At 46.6% G+C, this 23,466-nt stretch overlaps 1 protein-coding gene across 6 annotated transcripts in view; it reads left to right on the top strand.

Moving 5' to 3' along the window:
* Positions 1–23,466, top strand: part of LOC137562723 (potassium channel subfamily T member 2-like) — a 413,123-nt gene that overhangs the window by 205,963 nt on the left and 183,694 nt on the right. For all 6 annotated transcript variants that reach the window (XM_068274345.1, XM_068274348.1, XM_068274349.1 and 3 more), the window contains one exon: positions 1,361–1,420. In XM_068274345.1, coding sequence (XP_068130446.1) covers positions 1,361–1,420 — 60 coding nt within the window. The remainder of the gene's footprint in view (positions 1–1,360; positions 1,421–23,466) is intronic.

Below are 23,466 nucleotides of genomic sequence, written 5' to 3' on the forward strand. Positions count from 1 at the left end.
AGAATACAGACTGGCCTAAGCAGAGCAGCAACAGCACTAGCCACTTCCCCTGCTCATATAGCTTACTGTTGTACATCAAGGAAAGGTGCTCGGAAATTTGGGTGCCCAATAATACCGATAGTAATTTTTCAGTATTAAATACCAATATTTAACTATAGCTAAACCTAAGCCTATTCCCACGCAGAACCCTCCCCCCTGACACCTAACTTTTAACTTTGAAATCAATAATTTTTCCTTTCCCGATCGACCAAAGAATAGTGTCTCATCTATTTTTGCCACAAACAGCGCAGTTTTCTATACAATTCAATCATAAAAAGTGCATAGAAAGATCGAATGTGAAGGACAAATTGTACCGTTACTGGGCACCTTTACCCTGATCTCCCACCGAAGCTGACATTTAACCAGCCCCCATTCCGATGCCCTGTTTACAGGACAGGGTGTATGGACATTTAAAGGGGCACTATGGCGAAAAATTGTAAAATATGTGCAAACATACAAATAAGAAGTAAATTTTTTTCCAGAGTAAAATGAGCCATAAATTACTTTTCTCCTATGTTGCTGTCACTTACAGTAGGTAGTAGAAATCTGGCAGAGGCGACAGGTTTTGGACTTCGTGGGGGATTCTCAGGGATTTATTTATTTTCAAAAGGCACTTGGTGAATGGCAGTTGCTCTGTCCAACTGCCAAAAAAACTGTGTAGGGAGCAGGGAAGCTGGCCAGCATCATTGTTTAAATCCTTTTTAAGGAATATCTTTATAAAGAATAAAAGCATTGCTGAGAATCCCCTATGAAGAGATGAACTAGTCCAAAACAAGTCACTTCTGTCAGATTTCTACTACCTGCTGTAAGTGACAGCAACATAGGAGAAAAGTAATTTATGGCTCATTTTACTCTGGAAAAAAATGTACTTCTTATTTGTATATGTTTGCACATATTTAAAATTTTACAGTTTTTCGCTGTAGTGCCCAACCACTTAACGACCGGGCTGTTTTATGCTGATCTGTGCTGCTTATTTGTCGGTTTGCACATATTTTACATTTTACAATGTTTCTCCATAGTGCCCCTTTAAGGTGACTTTTTTGTGCATTTATAAAAGTCTACCTGGTAATGTTCAGTTGTTTTTCTTTGATTTAATTTTATGTTGAGGTCTTTTTCTGGAAGCTACAGATAAATGAATCCTGAGCGCTTGCATGTATTTTGCTTGATATGATTTAGAGAGAAGCGGTTGCCTGCATCAGCCTTCATCAAATATTGATGTCCATGAACATTAACCCTGATAGGGAATGTGCAGCTATGTGACTCCACGGATGGATACAGCTTCTGTTTGTAAAAACTCTTGTCTCTTTTTCTCTGCTCTTAGGTGCTTGTGGCGATGATCAGCTTCATGGAAACCATGCTACTGACTTATCTAGGATACAAGGTAACACTATAAAGAGGAACTGTAACCAAGGATTGAACTTCATCCCAATCAGTAGCTGATACCCCCTTTCCCATGAGAAATATTTACCTTTTCTCAAATAGTTCATCAGGGGGGGTCTGTATGGCTGATATTGTGGTGAAAACCCCTCCCACAGTGTGATTTCAGGACGTAGGTACTGACAGTTTCCTGTCTGTGAACCTTGTTGCATTGTGGCAAATAACACCTGCTTCTAACAGCCCAGCAACCAGTATTTTCCCCTGTGCATATGTATGTCTATAAAAAACAACATTTTAGCCTATTGCATTTTAGGGGTTGTGGGTGAGTATCCAATTATTGTTATGTATTTATATTCAGCTAATGTTTTACAGTGTCCATTGTCCTGTCACTAACTACACCTCACAGGAGCTCACAGTCTAGTTCCTACCATAGGTATAGTCCAATGTCACTAATTGTCCCTCACAAGAGCACTCAATCTGGTCCCTTCCGTAGGCATAGTCCAATGTCACTAATTGTTCCTCAAAGGAGCACATAATCTGGTCCCTACAATAGGCATAGTCCAGTGGCACCTCACCAACTGTCCCTCAGTGCTCACAGGAACTCACAATCTAGTCCCTACAGTAGGCATAGTCCAATGTCACTAATTGTCCCTCACAAGAGCACTCAATCTGGTCCCTACAGTAGGCATAATCCAATGTCACTAATTGTTCCTCAAAGGAGCACATAATCTGGTCCCTACAATAGGCATAGTCCAGTGGCACCTCACCAACTGTCCCTCACAGGAACTCACAGTCTAGTCCCTACCATAGGCATAGTCCAGTGTCACTAACTGTCCCTCACAAGAGCTCACAATCTAGTTCCTACCATAGGCATAGTCCAATGTCACTAACCATCCCTCACAAGAGTTCAACTTAGTCCAACATTGAAAAATGGCTGTTGCTAGGTGACACTGTTGATGGATAAAATTCCACAAAGTGTCAGCCTCTTCAGAGTCAAAGCCTAAATACAACTCCTTAATTGCCACCACCCATATCTGTAATGTATATATTATGTGGGCGTGTTTGGGCTTGATGTAGGGCCACTGCTGAAGTACCTGGTCTGGCGTGGTGTCACCCTATGTGAATCAAAGTATCTACGTAATAAAAGAATTGTGCTGGCGAGCAAACAAGGAGGGCAGAGCTACAGTGTGTGAGCTGGCACTGGCCCCGCCCCGCCACTGATGCAACATTTGCCTCCTGGCTCTAGTGCAAGGAAGTAGAGACCTCACCAGCACCCTATAGCACCCTGGATCGGGGAAATGGATTGGAAAGGGTTAAGGATACTGGAATGTAAGAAGAAGCAACAATATACGGTATAAAGGTCCTTCCTCTCAAAGAAAGTACTGCAGTTTTCTCTATGTGGAAATCTAGATTCACATAGGATTCTCAATCCACAGACACTCGGTGGGATTTGGCACTCTATTGAGATCTGACCTGTGGTTTTGAACCCGATCTGCAATTAGTTAGAATAAGCAGGTCCCAATGTGTAACTTGCTCATGGAACATAATTATGGATGCTTCTACCGATTCCACTGGGAATACTTAGCTTAATTTATGGAAAATGTTAATTACACACACGTTTCTAGAGCACCAGCTTAGAGTACATAAGAACTCCCTGTGCTGATAACTGCGCAGAGAGATTGCTTCCCTCAATCACCCCTCATAGGAGGTTAAAGGGGTCAAACTATACAATTGGAATGTGACGATAGCAGTTACTCTGATATTTAGTGGGGAAAACCTTATACACAAGCAGGGCCGGATTTAGGCTATTTAGGCCATGGCCTAGGGCATCACAGGAACAAGGGCATCAAAGCAGCAGGCTAAACTGGTGCAGAATTTGCAAGGTTGAAAATGCTGCAATGCAGGGATATCAGGTGAACGCCTGACCTCAGTACTCTGCTGCTAGCTGTCTGTGCAGCAGCCATCTTGCTCTCTGTTCACATTTGCATTGTGGCCGGTGGCTATGGACTTGGGCAGCATTGGAGATGGAAAGGAAGAGGAAGCTTCTGCACTGGAGATGGAAAAATTAGTGATAACTGATGGCTGCTGGGGTGTGAAGGTGAGCTGGCTACCTATACTGAAGGAGGTTGGAAAAGGAGGGATTAAGGGAGTCATCTGGCTACCTATACTGGAGGGAAAGGGGGAGGGGTCATCTGGCTACCTATACTGGGGAAGAGGGGTCATCAGGCTACCTATACTAGAGGGAAGGGGGGGGGGTTATCTGGCTACCTATACTGGAGGGAAAGGGGGAGGGGTCATCTGGCTACCTATACTGGGGGGGGGGGATGTCATCAGTCTACCTATACTAGAGGGTAGGGGGGAGGGGTTATCTGGCTACCTATACTGGAGGGAAGGGGGAGGGGTCATCTTGCTACCTATACTGAAGGGGGGCGTCTGGTGACAGTGGCCTTGGGCAGTAAAAAGTACAAATCCGGCCCTGTACACAAGCCCTTCTTGGAACACAGGTCAGGTTAATACTCCTGTATGCATTCAAACAAATATGGATCTCCACCACAAAATTAATCTAGCAAGGAAGTATTGCTTTGCCGAAACACAGTTTTGTTCTATTTTTTAACTGCTTTGCCTTTTCAATCTTCTGCTCTGTGCTGGATGCTACCTACTCTGGGCACATATACCCCTGGCTACCTACTCTTGGCACATATACCCCTGCCTACATATACTGGGCATATACCCCTGGCTACCTACTCTGGGCACATATACCCCTGGCTACCTACTCTGGGCACATATACCCCTGGCTACCTACTCTGGGCACATATACCCCTGGCTACCTACTCTGGGCACATATACCCCTGCCTACATATACTGGGCATATACCCCTGGCTACCTACTCTGGGCACATATACCCCTGGCTACCTACTCTGGGCACATATACCCCTGGCTACCTACTCTTGGCACATATACCCCTGCCTACATATACTGGGCATATACCCCTGGCTACCTACTCTGGGCACATATACCCCTGGCTACCTACTCTGGGCACATATACCCCTGGCTACCTACTCTGGGCACATATACCCCTGGCTACCTACTCTGGGCACATATACCCCTGCCTACATATACTGGGCATATACCCCTGGCTACCTACTCTGGGCACATATACCCCTGGCTACCTACTCTGGGCACATATACCCCTGGCTACCTACTCTGGGCACATATACCCCTGGCTACCTACTCTGGGCACATATACCCCTGCCTACATATACTGGGCGTATACCCCTGGCTACCTACTCTGGGCACATATACCCCTGGCTACCTACTCTGGGCACATATACCCCTGCCTACATATACTGGGCATATACCCCTGGCTACCTACTCTGGGCACATATACCCCTGGCTCCCTACTCTGGGCACATATACCCCTGGCTACCTACTCTGGGCACATATACCCCTGCCTACATATACTGGGCATATACCCCTGGCTACCTACTCTGGGCACATATACCCCTGGCTACCTACTCTGGGCACATATACCCCTGGCTACCTACTCTGGGCACATATACCCCTGGCTACCTACTCTTGGCACATATACCCCTGCCTACATATACTGGGCATATACCCCTGGCTACCTACTCTGGGCACATATACCCCTGGCTACCTACTCTGGGCACATATACCCCTGGCTACCTACTCTGGGCACATATACCCCTGCCTACATATACTGGGCATATACCCCTGGCTACCTACTCTGGGCACATATACCCCTGGCTACCTACTCTGGGCACATATACCCCTGGCTACCTACTCTGGGCACATATACCCCTGCCTACCTACTCTGGGCACATATACCCCTGGCTACCTACTCTGGGCATATATACCCCTGCCTACATATACTGGGCATATACCCCTGGCTACCTACTCTGGGCACATATACCCCTGGCTACCTACTCTGGGCACAAATACCCCTGCCTACATATACTGGGCATATACCCCTGGCTACCTACTCTGGGCACATATACCCCTGGCTACCTACTCTGGGCACATATACCCCTGCCTACATATACTGGGCATATACCCCTGGCTACCTACTCTGGGCACATATACCCCTGGCTACCTACTCTGGGCACATATACCCCTGGCTACCTACTCTGGGCACATATACCCCTGGCTACCTACTCTTGGCACATATACCCCTGCCTACATATACTGGGCATATACCCCTGGCTACCTACTCTGGGCACATATACCCCTGGCTACCTACTCTGGGCACATATACCCCTGGCTACCTACTCTAGGCACATATACCCCTGCCTACATATACTGGGCATATACCCCTGGCTACCTACTCTGGGCACATATACCCCTGGCTACCTACTCTGGGCACATATACCCCTGGCTACCTACTCTGGGCACATATACCCCTGCCTACATATACTGGGCACATATACCCCTAACTACATATACTGGGTACATATACCCCTGGCTACATATACTGGGCATTTATACCCCTGGCTACATATACTGGGCACATATACCTCTGGCTACATATACTGGGGACACATACCCCTGCCTACATATACTGGGCACATATACCCCTGGCTACCTGTTCTGTGGACATCTCTACCCCTGGCTACCTGTTCTGGGGACATCTATAGACCTGGGGCTACCTATTTTTGGGCAAGCATTGCTGTCAGATTGAGTGTATTTTGGGGAACTGCTGCCAGGTGAGAGGTGTCTACCATATTAAGGGGACATTCTGCCTATTTATGTGAAATGCTGTCTATTTATGTGCCTCATGACTGCTGAATTTGTCTTGTTGGGGGCCTCATGGTTACTGAATTTGTCTTGTTGGGGGCCTCATGATTTGTTGGGGGCCTCAAGATCGCTGAATTTGTCTTGTTAGGGGCCTCATGATTGCTGAATTTGTCTTGTTAGGGGCCTCATGATTGCTGAATTTGTCTTGTTGGGGGCCTCAGGATTGCTAAATTTGTCTTGTTGGGGGCCTCATGTTTGCTCATGATTGCGGAATTTGTCTTGATGGGGGTGGGGGGCTCATGATTGCTGAATTTGTCTTGGAACATGCTGGAAGGTACATACTGAGGGAGGGTGGGTGAGCGTGAGCCTGCTAACCTCCATGTACATTTGAAGGGGCGTGACCAAATGTGGAGTACCCATAACCACGCCCACATTTAGTCACGACCCTTCACCTTAGGGGGCGCATTAATAGTCTTTGTCCCCGGGCGCTGAAAACCCTAGCTACGCCTCTGCTGGGCATATACCCCTGGCTACCTACTCTGGGCACATATACCCCTGGCTACCTACTCTGGGCACATATACCCCTGCCTACATATACTGGGCATATACCCCTGGCTACCTACTCTGGGCACATATACCCCTGGCTACCTACTCTGGGCACATATACCCCTGGCTACCTACTCTGGGCACATATACCCCTGCCTACATATACTGGGCATATACCCCTGGCTACCTACTCTGGGCACATATACCCCTGGCTACCTACTCTGGGCACATATACCCCTGGCTACCTACTCTTGGCACATATACCCCTGCCTACATATACTGGGCATATACCCCTGGCTACCTACTCTGGGCACATATACCCCTGGCTACCTACTCTGGGCACATATACCCCTGGCTACCTACTCTGGGCACATATACCCCATTGCTACCTACTCTGGGCACATATACCCCTGCCTACATATACTGGGCATATACCCCTGGCTACCTACTCTGGGCACATATACCCCTGGCTACCTACTCTGGGCACATATACCCCTGGCTACCTACTCTGGGCACATATACCTCTGGCTACCTACTCTGGGCATATATACCCCTGCCTACATATACTGGGCATATACCCCTGGCTACCTACTCTGGGCACATATACCCCTGGCTACCTACTCTGGGCACATATACCCCTGCCTACATATACTGGGCATATACCCCTGGCTACCTACTCTGGGCACATATACCCCTGGCTCCCTACTCTGGGCACATATACCCCTGGCTACCTACTCTGGGCACATATACCCCTGCCTACATATACTGGGCATATACCCCTGGCTACCTACTCTGGGCACATATACCCCTGGCTACCTACTCTGGGCACATATACCCCTGGCTACCTACTCTGGGCACATATACCCCTGCCTACATATACTGGGCATATACCCCTGGCTACCTACTCTGGGCACATATACCCCTGGCTACCTACTCTGGGCACATATACCCCTGGCTACCTACTCTGGGCACATATACCCCTGGCTACCTACTCTTGGCACATATACCCCTGCCTACATATACTGGGCATATACCCCTGGCTACCTACTCTGGGCACATATACCCCTGGCTACCTACTCTGGGCACATATACCCCTGGCTACCTACTCTGGGCACATATACCCCTGCCTACATATACTGGGCATATACCCCTGGCTACCTACTCTGGGCACATATACCCCTGGCTACCTACTCTGGGCACATATACCCCTGGCTACCTACTCTGGGCACATATACCCCTGCCTACATATACTGGGCACATATACCCCTAACTACATATACTGGGTACATATACCCCTGGCTACATATACTGGGCATTTATACCCCTGGCTACATATACTGGGCACATATACCTCTGGCTACATATACTGGGGACACATACCCCTGCCTACATATACTGGGCACAAATACCCCTGGCTACCTGTTCTGTGGACATCTCTACCCCTGGCTACCTGTTCTGGGGACATCTATACTGCTGGCCACCTATTCTGGGGACACCTATAGACCTGGGGCTACCTATTTTTGGGCAAGCATTGCTGTCAGATTGAGTGTATTTTGGGGAACTGCTGCCAGGTGAGAGGTGTCTACCATATTAAGGGGACATTCTGCCTATTTATGTGAAATGCTGTCTATTTCTGTGCCTCATGACTGCTGAATTTGTCTTGTTGGGGGCCTCATGGTTACTGAATTTGTCTTGTTGGGGGCCTCATGATTTGTTGGGGGCCTCAAGATCGCTGAATTTGTCTTGTTAGGGGCCTCATGATTGCTGAATTTGTCTTGTTAGGGGCCTCATGATTGCTGAATTTGTCTTGTTGGGGGCCTCAGGATTGCTAAATTTGTCTTGTTGGGGGCCTCATGTTTGCTCATGATTGCGGAATTTGTCTTGATGGGGGTGGGGGGCTCATGATTGCTGAATTTGTCTTGGAACATGCTGGAAGGTACATACTGAGGGAGGGTGGGTGAGCGTGAGCCTGCTAACCTCCATGTACATTTGAAGGGGCGTGACCAAATGTGGAGTACCCATAACCACGCCCACATTTGGTCACGACCCTTCACCTTAGGGGGCGCATTAATAGTCTTTGTCCCCGGGCGCTGAAAACCCTAGCTACGCCTCTGTAAAGCGGACCAAAAGTCAGAACTTCCTCTCTGCTCTAAAAAGCTACACAATGGGATAATAACCTTTAAGGAAAAACATTTCTTTGTTACAGCTGATACAAATCCTGAAATAAATGTGCAGTGTGTCTATTTCCTGCTTTCATGGAATCAGACGTAGGATTAACATCCTGTGTTTACAAATTAGCAGCTCTGCTGTGGCAGAGGAGATTCTCGCCGTCCTCCCAGCCGTCTGGATCCCCCGCTAGGCGGCTCGGAAAATCGACTAGTCGGCTCAGGCACAGTCTGGCCACACACGCTCCCACGTTGCACCCCCTTGGCCGGGAGCATTTTGTGCATGCACAGGTGCGGAGCATGCCCAGCAATGGCGGGAGCAGTTTAAGAGATCAAATTAAACTGGTGATTAGTCACCAGTGACTAATGAGGGGGCATTAGACAGGCTGAACTCTCTAAATACATACAGGGTGCATTTCTCTATGCTTTCCTTCTGTCATGTGCAAGAGTTTAGATCCAATATTTAATATTTTAGTTTATATTTTTATATTAATTATGTCATTTATACATATTAGAAAAGGTACATTTCCTTTAATTATCCCCATTTACATCCCTCCCTAGGAATACTTAGCAAGGCGATGTTTGCTCATTTTATTCTAATAATTCCGTTTAATAGACCAGCTGGGCTCAAATCAGGCTACTGTCACAGAAATCTGTAAACAGTTCGGTCACTTTAAATGTACACATGCCTGATTAGACTCGAGCAGCCCACACCGCCTTAGTCAAACATTTAGCATGCAGCTGTAGTGTGTGAGGATTCGGCAAACTGGTTCTTAAAGTGGGATTATAGTCCCAACACTAACATCTCATTAACTACTCCTGGATACATAAAAAGAACTTTGGAAAGCAATCCCAAGCATTCCCTGTGTGTACCACCAGCATCCGGTTTTGACTGACCTGTGACTGTCTGTCGCCTGCCCGAGCCTATTGATTGATTGTGTCTGATCGTGTGTGACCGTTTGTAATTGTCACCGACTGTCTGCCGCACGACTTACTTGTAGCGTAGTACGCTAGGTGTTTCTTAGTTACCTACGTGCGTGCTACTACTAGTGTCTACTACTATAGTACTAGTCTACTAGTACCCGTTCACTTTTTTTTTTTTCACTTTTACTGTGTGATTTTATTATCATCTGTAGTGTGTGTAATAAATAAGAGTTAAGGTGGCCACTAACTGTCCAATTTCTAGCGAAAAATCGTTCGAGCGATCAGAAATTCTGATCGGACGAAAAATCGTTCACTACACCATCAACTAACCAATCTTTGCTTCCTATCTATCACGACCACCAAGAAAATCCAAATTTTCATTCGGGCGACATTTTTTTCACTCGTTCATAATCGATTGTGTCCATCAACTGAGAGTATTTACAACCAATCCGATCAGAATTTCTGATCGCTCGAACGATTTTTCGCTAGAAATTGGACCGTTAGTGGCCAGCTTTACAACACATACAGGCCACCACCAGCATCCGTTGTGAGTGACCTGTGACTGTCTGTCGCCTGCCCGAGCGTATTGATTGATTGCGTCTGACCGTGTGTTACCGTTTGTAATTGTCACCGACTGTCTGCCGCACGACTTACTTGTAGCGTAGTACGCTAGGTGTTTCTTAGTTACCTGCGTGCGTGCGTGTGTACTACTACTAGTGTCTACTACTAACATATACTTTCACTGCAGAGAGCAGTACAAGATAGCTTATCTTCATCTCATCGGCAAAGGCAATAAACACTCTCTGCCTCTGTTTTGGGGTTGCCCTCTTTTGGCTCTCCTCTTTGTTTTGATGGTGGAGCCCTTTTTAAATGAAACCTGAAACATTGTAAAAAATATACATACCTGGGCTTGCTCCAGGCCCCTTCAAGTTGATCGGTCCTTCACTGACTTCCCAGGCTGCCTGGATCCTCCACTAGGCAGCATGGTAATTACTCTAGTTGGGGGAGGGGGGCTGTGTTCCCCCCATTGCTGGGCGCGTTCTGCACCAGTGCATGCATAAAATGCTCCCGGCCAAGAGGGGGCAACTAGGGAACGCGTGTGGCCAGACTGTGCCTGAGCCGACTAGTTGATTTTCCAAGCCGCCTTGCGGGGCATCCAGGCGGGCTGGGAGGACGGCGAGAAACCGACCTGCCTGAAGGGGGTATGTACTGTATATATATATATATATATATATATTTTATAGTCTCGGGTGCACTTTAAGAAGCGTAAGGATAAATCCAGATATAAAAGGCGTCACTATAGGTAGTCATCAGTATAAACTATCGGCATTTGCAAATTATGTGCTATTCTATATCTCATCCCTGCACACCTCCCTCCCTAACCTACTTCTGGATTTCAGGGCTTACGGGTGAAATATCTAATTTTAAAATTAATTTGCACAAATCAGAGTTTATTTCAGTTGGATTGACTCCAGAAGGGATCAAATCCATCACGGATAATTACCCCTTCCGTCCCAGTTATTTAAGGCACCTCGGGATCATTGTGTCCCCAGAGCTTCATGACCTATACTCACTACATTTCCAACCCCTCTTAGACACCCTTAATAAGGATTGATCTACATGGCAACAAGGCACCCCCACCTGGCTGGGGAGGGTGCATATCCTCAATATGAAGATTCTGCCTCACCCTCTGTATCCCATGTCTATGGTAACTATCACCCCCCACCACCACCACCTTGCGTAGAGCAGGAAATGTGAAAATCACTAGCCTCTGTGTCCTTTTATTCAGCCTCCAGCCGCGCCCCCCCCCCGTGCTCTGCTGTCCCCAGTGGCATAGCTAAGGAGCTGTGGGCCCCAATGCAAGTTTTGTATTGAGGCCCCTCCAAGCACTCTATACATAACAATCACTGGCGTAGCTAAGAAGCTGTGGGCCCCGGTGCAGGTTTAGCATTGGGGCCCCCCAAGCACTCTATACATAACAATTGATATGGCGCACGAAAACCAATCAAGGACAACCACAGTGTCAGAGGTGCAAGAAGGGGATGGGAAACTGTGTGTTAACCTCCCTGGCGGTTTATTTATTTTGCCAGGGAGGCTGCGGGAGGGTTTTTTTTAAATTAAAAAAAAAATATTTCATGCAGCCAACTGAAAGTTGGCTGCATGAAAGCCCACTAGAGGGCGCTCCGGAAGCGTACTTTCGATCGCCTCCGGCAATCGAAAGTAACAAGATAGGCCGCAATGAGCGGCCTATCTTGTTTCGCTTTCCTCGTCGCCATGGCGACGAGCGGAGTGACGTCATGGACGTCAGTCGACGTCCTGACGTCAGAGCCGCCCGATCCAGCCCCTAGCGCCGGCCGGAACTGTTTGTTCCGGCTGCGCTGGGCTCGGGCGGCTGGGGGGACCCTCTTTCGCCGCTGCACGCGGCGGCGATCGGGCAGCACACGCGGCTGGCAAAGTGCCGGCTGCGTGTGCTGCTTTTTTCAGAATGAAAATCGGCCCAGCAGGGCCTGAGCGGCGACCTCCGGCGGCATACCCCGAGCTCAGCTCGGGATTACCGCCAAGGAGGTTTTAATCATCACTACTATTCAAATCAACTATAGAAGTGAATATTATCAGCACAGGAACAATAAAGAGCTAATACTGTGTTTGAGGGGTGGGCCCCTCTAGCCCAAGGGCCCCGATGCGGTCGCTACCTCTGCACCCCCTATTGCTACGCCACTGATAACAATTGATATGATGCACCAAAACCTGCCAATGGCAACTACAGCGTCAGAGGTGCAAGAAGGAGAGGGGGAACAGTTTAATGATTACCACTATTCACAGTATCTATAGAAGTGATTATTATGAGCACAGGACCAATAGAGAGCTAATACTGTAGTTGAGGTAAGCCCCTCGGGGCTCCTCTGGCCCAAGGGCCCCAATGCGGTTGCAACCTCTGCACCCCCTGGCTGTCCCCCATTTTAAAAACTGCCAGCCTAGCGACATGCAGATTGTCGGTAGTCTGCTGTTTACCTTCAGGCTGCCACTCACCGGCGCTCCCCCGCCTCCTGTATAGGGTGGCACCCTGCCTGTGTTCCTTCCCTCCCCGCCTCCGTAAGCTTCCTCCAATCGGCTTACGGAGGCGGGGAGGGAAGGGTCAAAGACGGGGAGCTGCGCTATACAGGAGGCGGGGGAGCGGCGGTGAGTGGCAGCCTGAAGGTGAACAGCAGACTAGCGACAATCTGCGTCTCGCTAGCCTGGCGGTTTTTATAATGGGGGACAGCAGAGACTGGGGGCACACTGTAAGGACACAGAGGCTGTTGATTGTATGCAGAATGTGCCTCTGTGTCCTAATATTGATTTCAGAAACTCACCACCAGGCATGGGCTTCCGAATTCCGCGGAAGCTAAAATTCCGAAATTCCGCCGGAATTGGGGTTTCCGCATGGTTCCGCGGAATTCGGAATTTGCAATCCGGAATTCGGAATTCCGGCAAAATCGGAATCGGAATGAATTGACCAATCAGGAGATGCGGAATGAGTTGACCAATCATAATCAGCGGAAAGTTACCGCGCTAAAATAACGGTTTCAACATTTTTTTTATCCAAATTTACAAAATACAAATCAACTTTATTAACAATAGATATTTCAAATGAGCGATTGAGTATTTCCTCCTAAATTTACAGAAATCCGTTTAAAAATTACGGAAGTCCGTTTAAAAATACGGAAAGTGCACGTGGCGGAATACCGCGGAATTCCGCGGACTGTAGCGGAATTCCACCGGAATGTAGCGGAAGCGGAATTTCGGTAGTGGCGGTATGCGGAATTACCGCGGAATCGGAAATTGGCTCTTCCGACCATGCCTGCTCACCACGGGTTCTCTTTAAAGAAAACCTGTAACTAAAAAAAGTTCCCCTGGGGGGTACTCACCTCGGGTGGGGGAAGCCTCCAGGGGACTTTTTTTTTATTACAGAGTCTCTTTAACATCTTGTTAATATACAGGAACAATGTTTGACGAAGGCTTATTAGCTGGAAGCTTACTTTTATTTACATCTAAGTTAGCCAATAAATGGTATCATCTTGATTCAAAACTTACTTAGAGGGTAACAAACAACAGCAGGACTCTGAGTATAGTCTTCGCTTTCCAGGTTTAGTATCGGATTCATTTACTCGTATCCACTTCTGAAAGGTCCCCTGAATGCCAGAAAAGGCAGGTTTTTGTTACCTTTTTAAAGGAGTCTTTGAAAACAGATTAAAAGCAGGGGAAGAAAGTGTTTTAAAACAGAATTGCGATAACTAATCTAACTTTTATTAAGTGCTCCATGGAGGTTTCCTTTAACTGCGCGTCCATCACGGGAGGCGGCAATTGATTTTCCACCCTTGTGGCCGCGCATTCTGCCAGCGTTACTCACATCCTTCAGCCAGGAAGTAATTGAAACAGGATGAGACTGGATGATTACAGCTGAAGGGGGAGACGTGGCCGGAGAGGGAATTACCTGCTAATTACCATCAAAATCAATTTACGCTACATTTCCATTTGAAAAAAAGAAAGCGACTTGTGCCGGCCAAGTTCCTTCCATCCTGCGCCTCTTTCAGAAACCAGAGTAAAGGTGCCCATACATCTCTTGACTTTGGGCCAATCGACCATCCGATTCAATAATTATTCCCGCATCCGATGACAATCGGTGCCGCCAACAGCATGCCTATTCAACGATGCAACCAATTTTGAGACAAAATCGGTCGCATGTATGGATCAGACATGCTGCAAGATGTCGGGCCGTCGTGGTCGGTTGGGTGTGCGGCACTAATGGCGAGCAATATCAGGATGAGCAATGAACATGACGAAACCCCCAACACTGCCCGCCTAGTGTATAAATGTGTCCCCCTGAGTATGCATTCAGGGGCGTAGCAATAGGGGTTGCAGAGGTTGCAACCGCATCGGGGCCCTTGGGCCAGAGGGGCCCCGAAGGGCCCTCCCTCAGCTACAGTATTAGCTCTCTATTGTTCCTGTGCTCATGATAATCACTTCTATAGATACTTTGAATAGTGGTAATCATGAACAAACTGTTCCCCATCCTCTTCTTGTACCTCTGAGACCGTAGTTGCCATTGGCAGGTTTTGGTGCCCCATATCTATTGTTGTGTATAGAGTGTTTGGGGGGGCCCCATTGTAAAACTTGCATCGGGGCCCACAGCTCCTTAGCTATGCCACTGTGTGCATTCATACATTACCTGCCCTGTGTCGCCCCCAAGGCTTTTCCTATCTGTCTTCTGTAGCAGTGGCTGGATGGTGTAATGGTTAAGGGCTCTGCCTCTGACATGGGAGACCTGGGTTCGAATCTCGGCAAAGCCTGTTCAGTAAGCCAGCACCTATTCAGTAGGAGACCTTAGGCAAGTCTCTGTAACACTGCTACTGCCTATAGAGCGCGTCCTAGTGGCTGCAGCTCTGGTGCTTTGAGTCCGCCAGGAGAAAAGCGCAATATAAATGTTGTTTGTATCCCCGCTCTTTTGTTAGCAGTATACATGCAGCGCCAGGTGCTATACGCCGGCTCTGTGTATAGGGCTAAAGGAAGAGCAGGGGTTCCCAAGACGAATGGGCGCTGCACAGCTGGCGACACAGGACAGCACACACGGAGGGCACATTTGTACACTGGGAGGGGGGGGGGCAATGGTGAGTCGGCGGATGCAGCCGATTCCCATGAGATTTCATGCTGAAATCGCTCGGGGATTGGCCTGCGGTGTAGGGGCAGCCAACAGATCTCTCTCTAATCAGATTTATGCACATCCCTCCCAGGAGTAGTGTGGTGAAGGCCGTAGTGGCTCACATCCGATGAATACAATCAGACAATTTCTCATAAGGTGACACACTGAAAGAATAAATATCAATTTATCTGTCACATGTAGCATAAAAAAAACCACAATTGTTTGGGGGCCACCTACGTTCTCCCTTCTTTGCGGAATGCAGAAGATATAGTGCAATGTGTTACATAGTTATAGAGCGCAGAACTGGATCATCCACAAGGCAAACCTAGGCAGTTGCCTATGGTCATGAGAGAGTCTAGGGGCCTGGTGGTTGCTAGCCCCCTCCAAATCTCACTAAAAAGCCAGGTGACCATCAGCGATGGGCAAAAACTGCAATCTTGCCTAGTCAATAAGGGTAGAGAGCTCAGACTTGCCTCGTGCTCAGCCTGGGTTTACTGATTGATGGGAAAGTAAAGAGACTCTGTAATATAAAAAACCTCCCCTGGGGGGTACTTAACTCGGGAGGGGGAAGTCTCAGGGTCCCAATGAGGCTTCCCCCTCCCCTGCAGCTGCAGGCAATCCAGTGCTGGCTCCCCCGAATCCTCCCGCAATCCTCCCCCGACAAACCTGACAAGGGATGATTTATTTACTTCCCAGGGATCCAGTGCAGGCAGGGCCGGCCCTAGGTTTCACAGCGCCGAGCGAAACCTGATTTTGGTGCCCCTTTCATCCGCTTCACATGAACACACACACAGACCCATATGCAATTCACCTTTTCTCCTGAGTTACCTTTTTGAAGTCGTGACACATTACACCAAACACTCAGATCTCCGTGACACATTACACCAAACACTCAGATATCCGTGACACATTACACCAAACACTCAGATATCCGTGACACATTACACCAAACACTCAGATCTCCGTGACACATTACACCAAACACACAGATCTCCGTGACACATTACACCAAACACACAGATCTCCGTGACACATTACACCAAACACACAGATCTCCATGACACATTACACCAAACACTCAGATATCCGTGACACATTACACCAAACACTCAGATATCCGTGACACATTACACCAAACACACAGATCTCCATGACACATTACACCAAACACTCAGATCTCCGTGACACATTACACCAAACACTCAGATCTCCGTGACACATTACACCAAACACACAGATCTCCGTGACACATTACACCAAACACACAGATCTCCGTGACACATTACACCAAACACACAGATCTCCGTGACACATTACACCAAACACACAGATCTCCATGACACATTACACCAAACACTCAGATATCCGTGACACATTACACCAAACACTCAGATCTCCGTGACACATTACACCAAACACTCAGATATCCGTGACACATTACACCAAACACTCAGATCTCCGTGACACATTACACCAAACACTCAGATATCCGTGACACATTACACCAAACACTCAGATCTCCGTGACACATTACACCAAACACTCAGATATCCGTGACACATTACACCAAACACTCAGATTTTCGTGACACATTACACCAAACACTCAGATTTTCGTGACACATTACACCAAACACTCAGATATCCGTGACACATTACACCAAACACTCAGATCTCCGTGACACATTACACCAAACACTCAGATATCCGTGACACATTACACCAAACACTCAGATCTCCGTGACACATTACACCAAACACTCAGATCTCCGTGACACATTACACCAAACACTCAGATCTCCGTGACACATTACACCAAACACTCAGATATCCGTGACACATTACACCAAACACTCAGATCTCCGTGACACATTACACCAAACACTCAGATCTCCGTGACACATTACACCAAACACTCAGATATCCGTGACACATTACACCAAACACTCAGATATCCGTGACACATTACACCAAACACTCAGATCTCCGTGACACATTACACCAAACACACAGATCTCCGTGACACATTACACCAAACACTCAGATATCCGTGACACATTACACCAAACACTCAGATCTCCGTGACACATTACACCAAACACTCAGATCTCCGTGACACATTACACCAAACACTCAGATATCCGTGACACATTACACCAAACACTCAGATCTCCGTGACACATTACACCAAACACTCAGATATCCGTGACACATTACACCAAACACTCAGATCTCCGTGACACATTACACCAAACACTCAGATATCCGTGACACATTACACCAAACACTCAGATTTTCGTGACACATTACACCAAACACTCAGATATCCGTGACACATTACACCAAACACTCAGATTTTCGTGACACATTACACCAAACACTCAGATATCCGTGACACATTACACCAAACACTCAGATCTCCGTGACACATTACACCAAACACTCAGATCTCCGTGACACATTACACCAAACACTCAGATATCCGTGACACATTACACCAAACACTCAGATATCCGTGACACATTACACCAAACACTCAGATCTCCGTGACACATTACACCAAACACTCAGATCTCCGTGACACATTACACCAAACACTCAGATATCCGTGACACATTACACCAAACACTCAGATATCCGTGACACATTACACCAAACACTCAGATCTCCGTGACACATTACTCCAAACACTCAGATCTCCGTGACACATTACACCAAACACTCAGATCTCCGTGACACATTACACCAAACACTCAGATATCCGTGACACATTACACCAAACACTCAGATATCTGTGACACATTACACCAAACACTCAGATATCCGTGACACATTACACCAAACACTCAGATATCCGTGACACATTACACCAAACACTCAGATATCCGTGACACATTACACCAAACACTCAGATATCCGTGACACATTACACCAAACACTCAGATATCCGTGACACATTACACCAAACACTCAGATATCCGTGACACATTACACCAAACACTCAGATATCCGTGACACATTACACCAAACACTCAGATCTCCGTGACACATTACACCAAACACTCAGATATCTGTGACACATTACACCAAACACTCAGATCTCCGTGACACATTACACCAAACACTCAGATCTCCGTGACACATTACACCAAACACTCAGATCTCCGTGACACATTACACCAAACACTCAGATATCCGTGACACATTACACCAAACACTCAGATATCTGTGACACATTACACCAAACACTCAGATATCCGTGACACATTACACCAAACACTCAGATCTCCGTGACACATTACACCAAACACTCAGATATCTGTGACACATTACACCAAACACTCAGATCTCCGTGACACATTACACCAAACACTCAGATCTCCGTCACACATTACACCAAACACTCAGATCTCCGTGACACATTACACCAAACACTCAGATCTCCGTGACACATTACACCAAACACTCAGATCTCCGTGACACATTACACCAAACACTCAGATATCCGTGACACATTACACCAAACACTCAGATATCTGTGACACATTACACCAAACACTCAGATCTCCGTGACACATTACACCAAACACTCAGATATCTGTGACACATTACACCAAACACTCAGATCTCCGTGACACATTACACCAAACACTCAGATATCCGTGACACATTACACCAAACACACAGATCTCCGTGACACATTACACCAAACACTCAGATATCCGTGACACATTACACCAAACACTCAGATCTCCGTGACACATTACACCAAACACTCAGATATCCGTGACACATTACACCAAACACTCAGATCTCCGTGACACATTACACCAAACACTCAGATCTCCGTGACACATTACACCAAACACTCAGATATCCGTGACACATTACACCAAACACTCAGATCTCCGTGACACATTACACCAAACACTCAGATATCCGTGACACATTACACCAAACACTCAGATCTCCGTGACACATTACACCAAACACTCAGATCTCCGTGACACATTACACCAAACACTCAGATCTCCGTGACACATTACACCAAACACTCAGATATCCGTGACACATTACACCAAACACTCAGATCTCCGTGACACATTACACCAAACACTCAGATCTCCGTGACACATTACACCAAACACTCAGATATCCGTGACACATTACACCAAACACTCAGATATCCGTGACACATTACACCAAACACTCAGATCTCCGTGACACATTACACCAAACACACAGATCTCCGTGACACATTACACCAAACACTCAGATATCCGTGACACATTACACCAAACACTCAGATCTCCGTGACACATTACACCAAACACTCAGATCTCCGTGACACATTACACCAAACACTCAGATATCCGTGACACATTACACCAAACACTCAGATCTCCGTGACACATTACACCAAACACTCAGATATCCGTGACACATTACACCAAACACTCAGATCTCCGTGACACATTACACCAAACACTCAGATATCCGTGACACATTACACCAAACACTCAGATTTTCGTGACACATTACACCAAACACTCAGATATCCGTGACACATTACACCAAACACTCAGATTTTCGTGACACATTACACCAAACACTCAGATCTCCGTGACACATTACACCAAACACTCAGATCTCCGTGACACATTACACCAAACACTCAGATCTCCGTGACACATTACACCAAACACTCAGATATCCGTGACACATTACACCAAACACTCAGATCTCCGTGACACATTACACCAAACACTCAGATCTCCGTGACACATTACACCAAACACTCAGATCTCCGTGACGCATTACACCAAACACTCAGATCTCCGTGACGCATTACACCAAACACTCAGATATCCGTGACGCATTATCCAAACACTCAGATTTTCGTGACGCATTACACCAAACACTCAGATTTCCGTGACGCATTACACCAAACACTCAGATCTCCGTGACGCATTACACCAAACACTCAGATCTCCGTGACACATTACACCAAACACTCAGATATCCGTGACACATTACACCAAACACTCAGATATCCGTGACACATTACACCAAACACTCAGATCTCCGTGACACATTACACCAAACACTCAGATCTCCGTGACACATTACACCAAACACTCAGATCTCCGTGACACATTACACCAAACACTCAGATATCCGTGACACATTACACCAAACACTCAGATCTCCGTGACACATTACTCCAAACACTCAGATCTCCGTGACACATTACACCAAACACTCAGATCTCCGTGACACATTACACCAAACACTCAGATCTCCGTGACACATTACACCAAACACTCAGATCTCCGTGACACATTACACCAAACACTCAGATATCTGTGACACATTACACCAAACACTCAGATTTCCGTGACACATTACACCAAACACTCAGATCTCCGTGACACATTACACCAAACACTCAGATCTCCGTGACACATTACACCAAACACTCAGATATCCGTGACACATTACACCAAACACTCAGATATCCGTGACACATTACACCAAACACTCAGATATCCGTGACACATTACACCAAACACTCAGATATCCGTGACACATTACACCAAACACTCAGATCTCCGTGACACATTACACCAAACACTCAGATCTCCGTGACACATTACACCAAACACTCAGATCTCCGTGACACATTACACCAAACACTCAGATCTCCGTGACACATTACACCAAACACTCAGATATCCGTGACACATTACACCAAACACTCAGATCTCCGTGACACATTACACCAAACACTCAGATCTCCGTGACACATTACACCAAACACTCAGATATCCGTGACACATTACACCAAACACTCAGATATCTGTGACACATTACACCAAACACTCAGATATCCGTGACACATTACACCAAACACTCAGATCTCCGTGACACATTACACCAAACACTCAGATATCTGTGACACATTACACCAAACACTCAGATCTCCGTGACACATTACACCAAACACTCAGATCTCCGTCACACATTACACCAAACACTCAGATCTCCGTGACACATTACACCAAACACTCAGATCTCCGTGACACATTACACCAAACACTCAGATCTCCGTGACACATTACACCAAACACTCAGATATCCGTGACACATTACACCAAACACTCAGATATCTGTGACACATTACACCAAACACTCAGATCTCCGTGACACATTACACCAAACACTCAGATATCTGTGACACATTACACCAAACACTCAGATCTCCGTGACACATTACACCAAACACTCAGATCTCCGTCACACATTACACCAAACACTCAGATCTCCGTGACACATTACACCAAACACTCAGATATCCGTGACACATTACACCAAACACACAGATCTCCGTGACACATTACACCAAACACTCAGATATCCGTGACACATTACACCAAACACTCAGATCTCCGTGACACATTACACCAAACACTCAGATATCCGTGACACATTACACCAAACACTCAGATCTCCGTGACACATTACACCAAACACTCAGATATCCGTGACACATTACACCAAACACTCAGATATCCGTGACACATTACACCAAACACTCAGATATCCGTGACACATTACACCAAACACTCAGATATCCGTGACACATTACACCAAACACTCAGATCTCCGTGACACATTACACCAAACACTCAGATCTCCGTGACACATTACACCAAACACTCAGATCTCCGTGACACATTACACCAAACACTCAGATCTCCGTGACACATTACACCAAACACTCAGATCTCCGTGACACATTACACCAAACACTCAGATCTCCGTGACACATTACACCAAACACTCAGATCTCCGTGACACATTACACCAAACACTCAGATATCCGTGACACATTACACCAAACACTCAGATCTCCGTGACACATTACACCAAACACTCAGATATCCGTGACACATTACACCAAACACTCAGATATCCGTGACACATTACACCAAACACTCAGATTTCCGTGACACATTACACCAAACACTCAGATATCCGTGACACATTACACCAAACACTCAGATCTCCGTGACACATTACACCAAACACTCAGATCTCCGTGACACATTACACCAAACACTCAGATATCCGTGACACATTACACCAAACACTCAGATCTCCGTGACACATTACACCAAACACTCAGATATCCGTGACACATTACACCAAACACTCAGATATCCGTGACACATTACACCAAACACTCAGATCTCCGTGACACATTACACCAAACACTCAGATCTCCGTGACACATTACACCAAACACTCAGATATCCGTGACACATTACACCAAACACTCAGATATCCGTGACACATTACACCAAACACTCAGATATCCGTGACACATTACACCAAACACTCAGATATCCGTGACACATTACACCAAACACTCAGATATCCGTGACACATTACACCAAACACTCAGATCTCCGTGACACATTACACCAAACACTCAGATATCTGTGACACATTACACCAAACACTCAGATCTCCGTGACACATTACACCAAACACTCAGATATCTGTGACACATTACACCAAACACTCAGATCTCCGTGACACATTACACCAAACACTCAGATCTCCGTGACACATTACACCAAACACTCAGATCTCCGTGACACATTACACCAAACACTCAGATATCCGTGACACATTACACCAAACACTCAGATATCTGTGACACATTACACCAAACACTCAGATATCCGTGACACATTACACCAAACACTCAGATCTCCGTGACACATTACACCAAACACTCAGATATCTGTGACACATTACACCAAACACTCAGATCTCCGTGACACATTACACCAAACACTCAGATATCCGTGACACATTACACCAAACACTCAGATATCTGTGACACATTACACCAAACACTCAGATCTCCGTGACACATTACACCAAACACTCAGATATCTGTGACACATTACAC

This window comes from Hyperolius riggenbachi, chromosome 3, assembly GCF_040937935.1.
Source record: "Hyperolius riggenbachi isolate aHypRig1 chromosome 3, aHypRig1.pri, whole genome shotgun sequence".
Taxonomy (NCBI): domain Eukaryota; kingdom Metazoa; phylum Chordata; class Amphibia; order Anura; family Hyperoliidae; genus Hyperolius; species Hyperolius riggenbachi.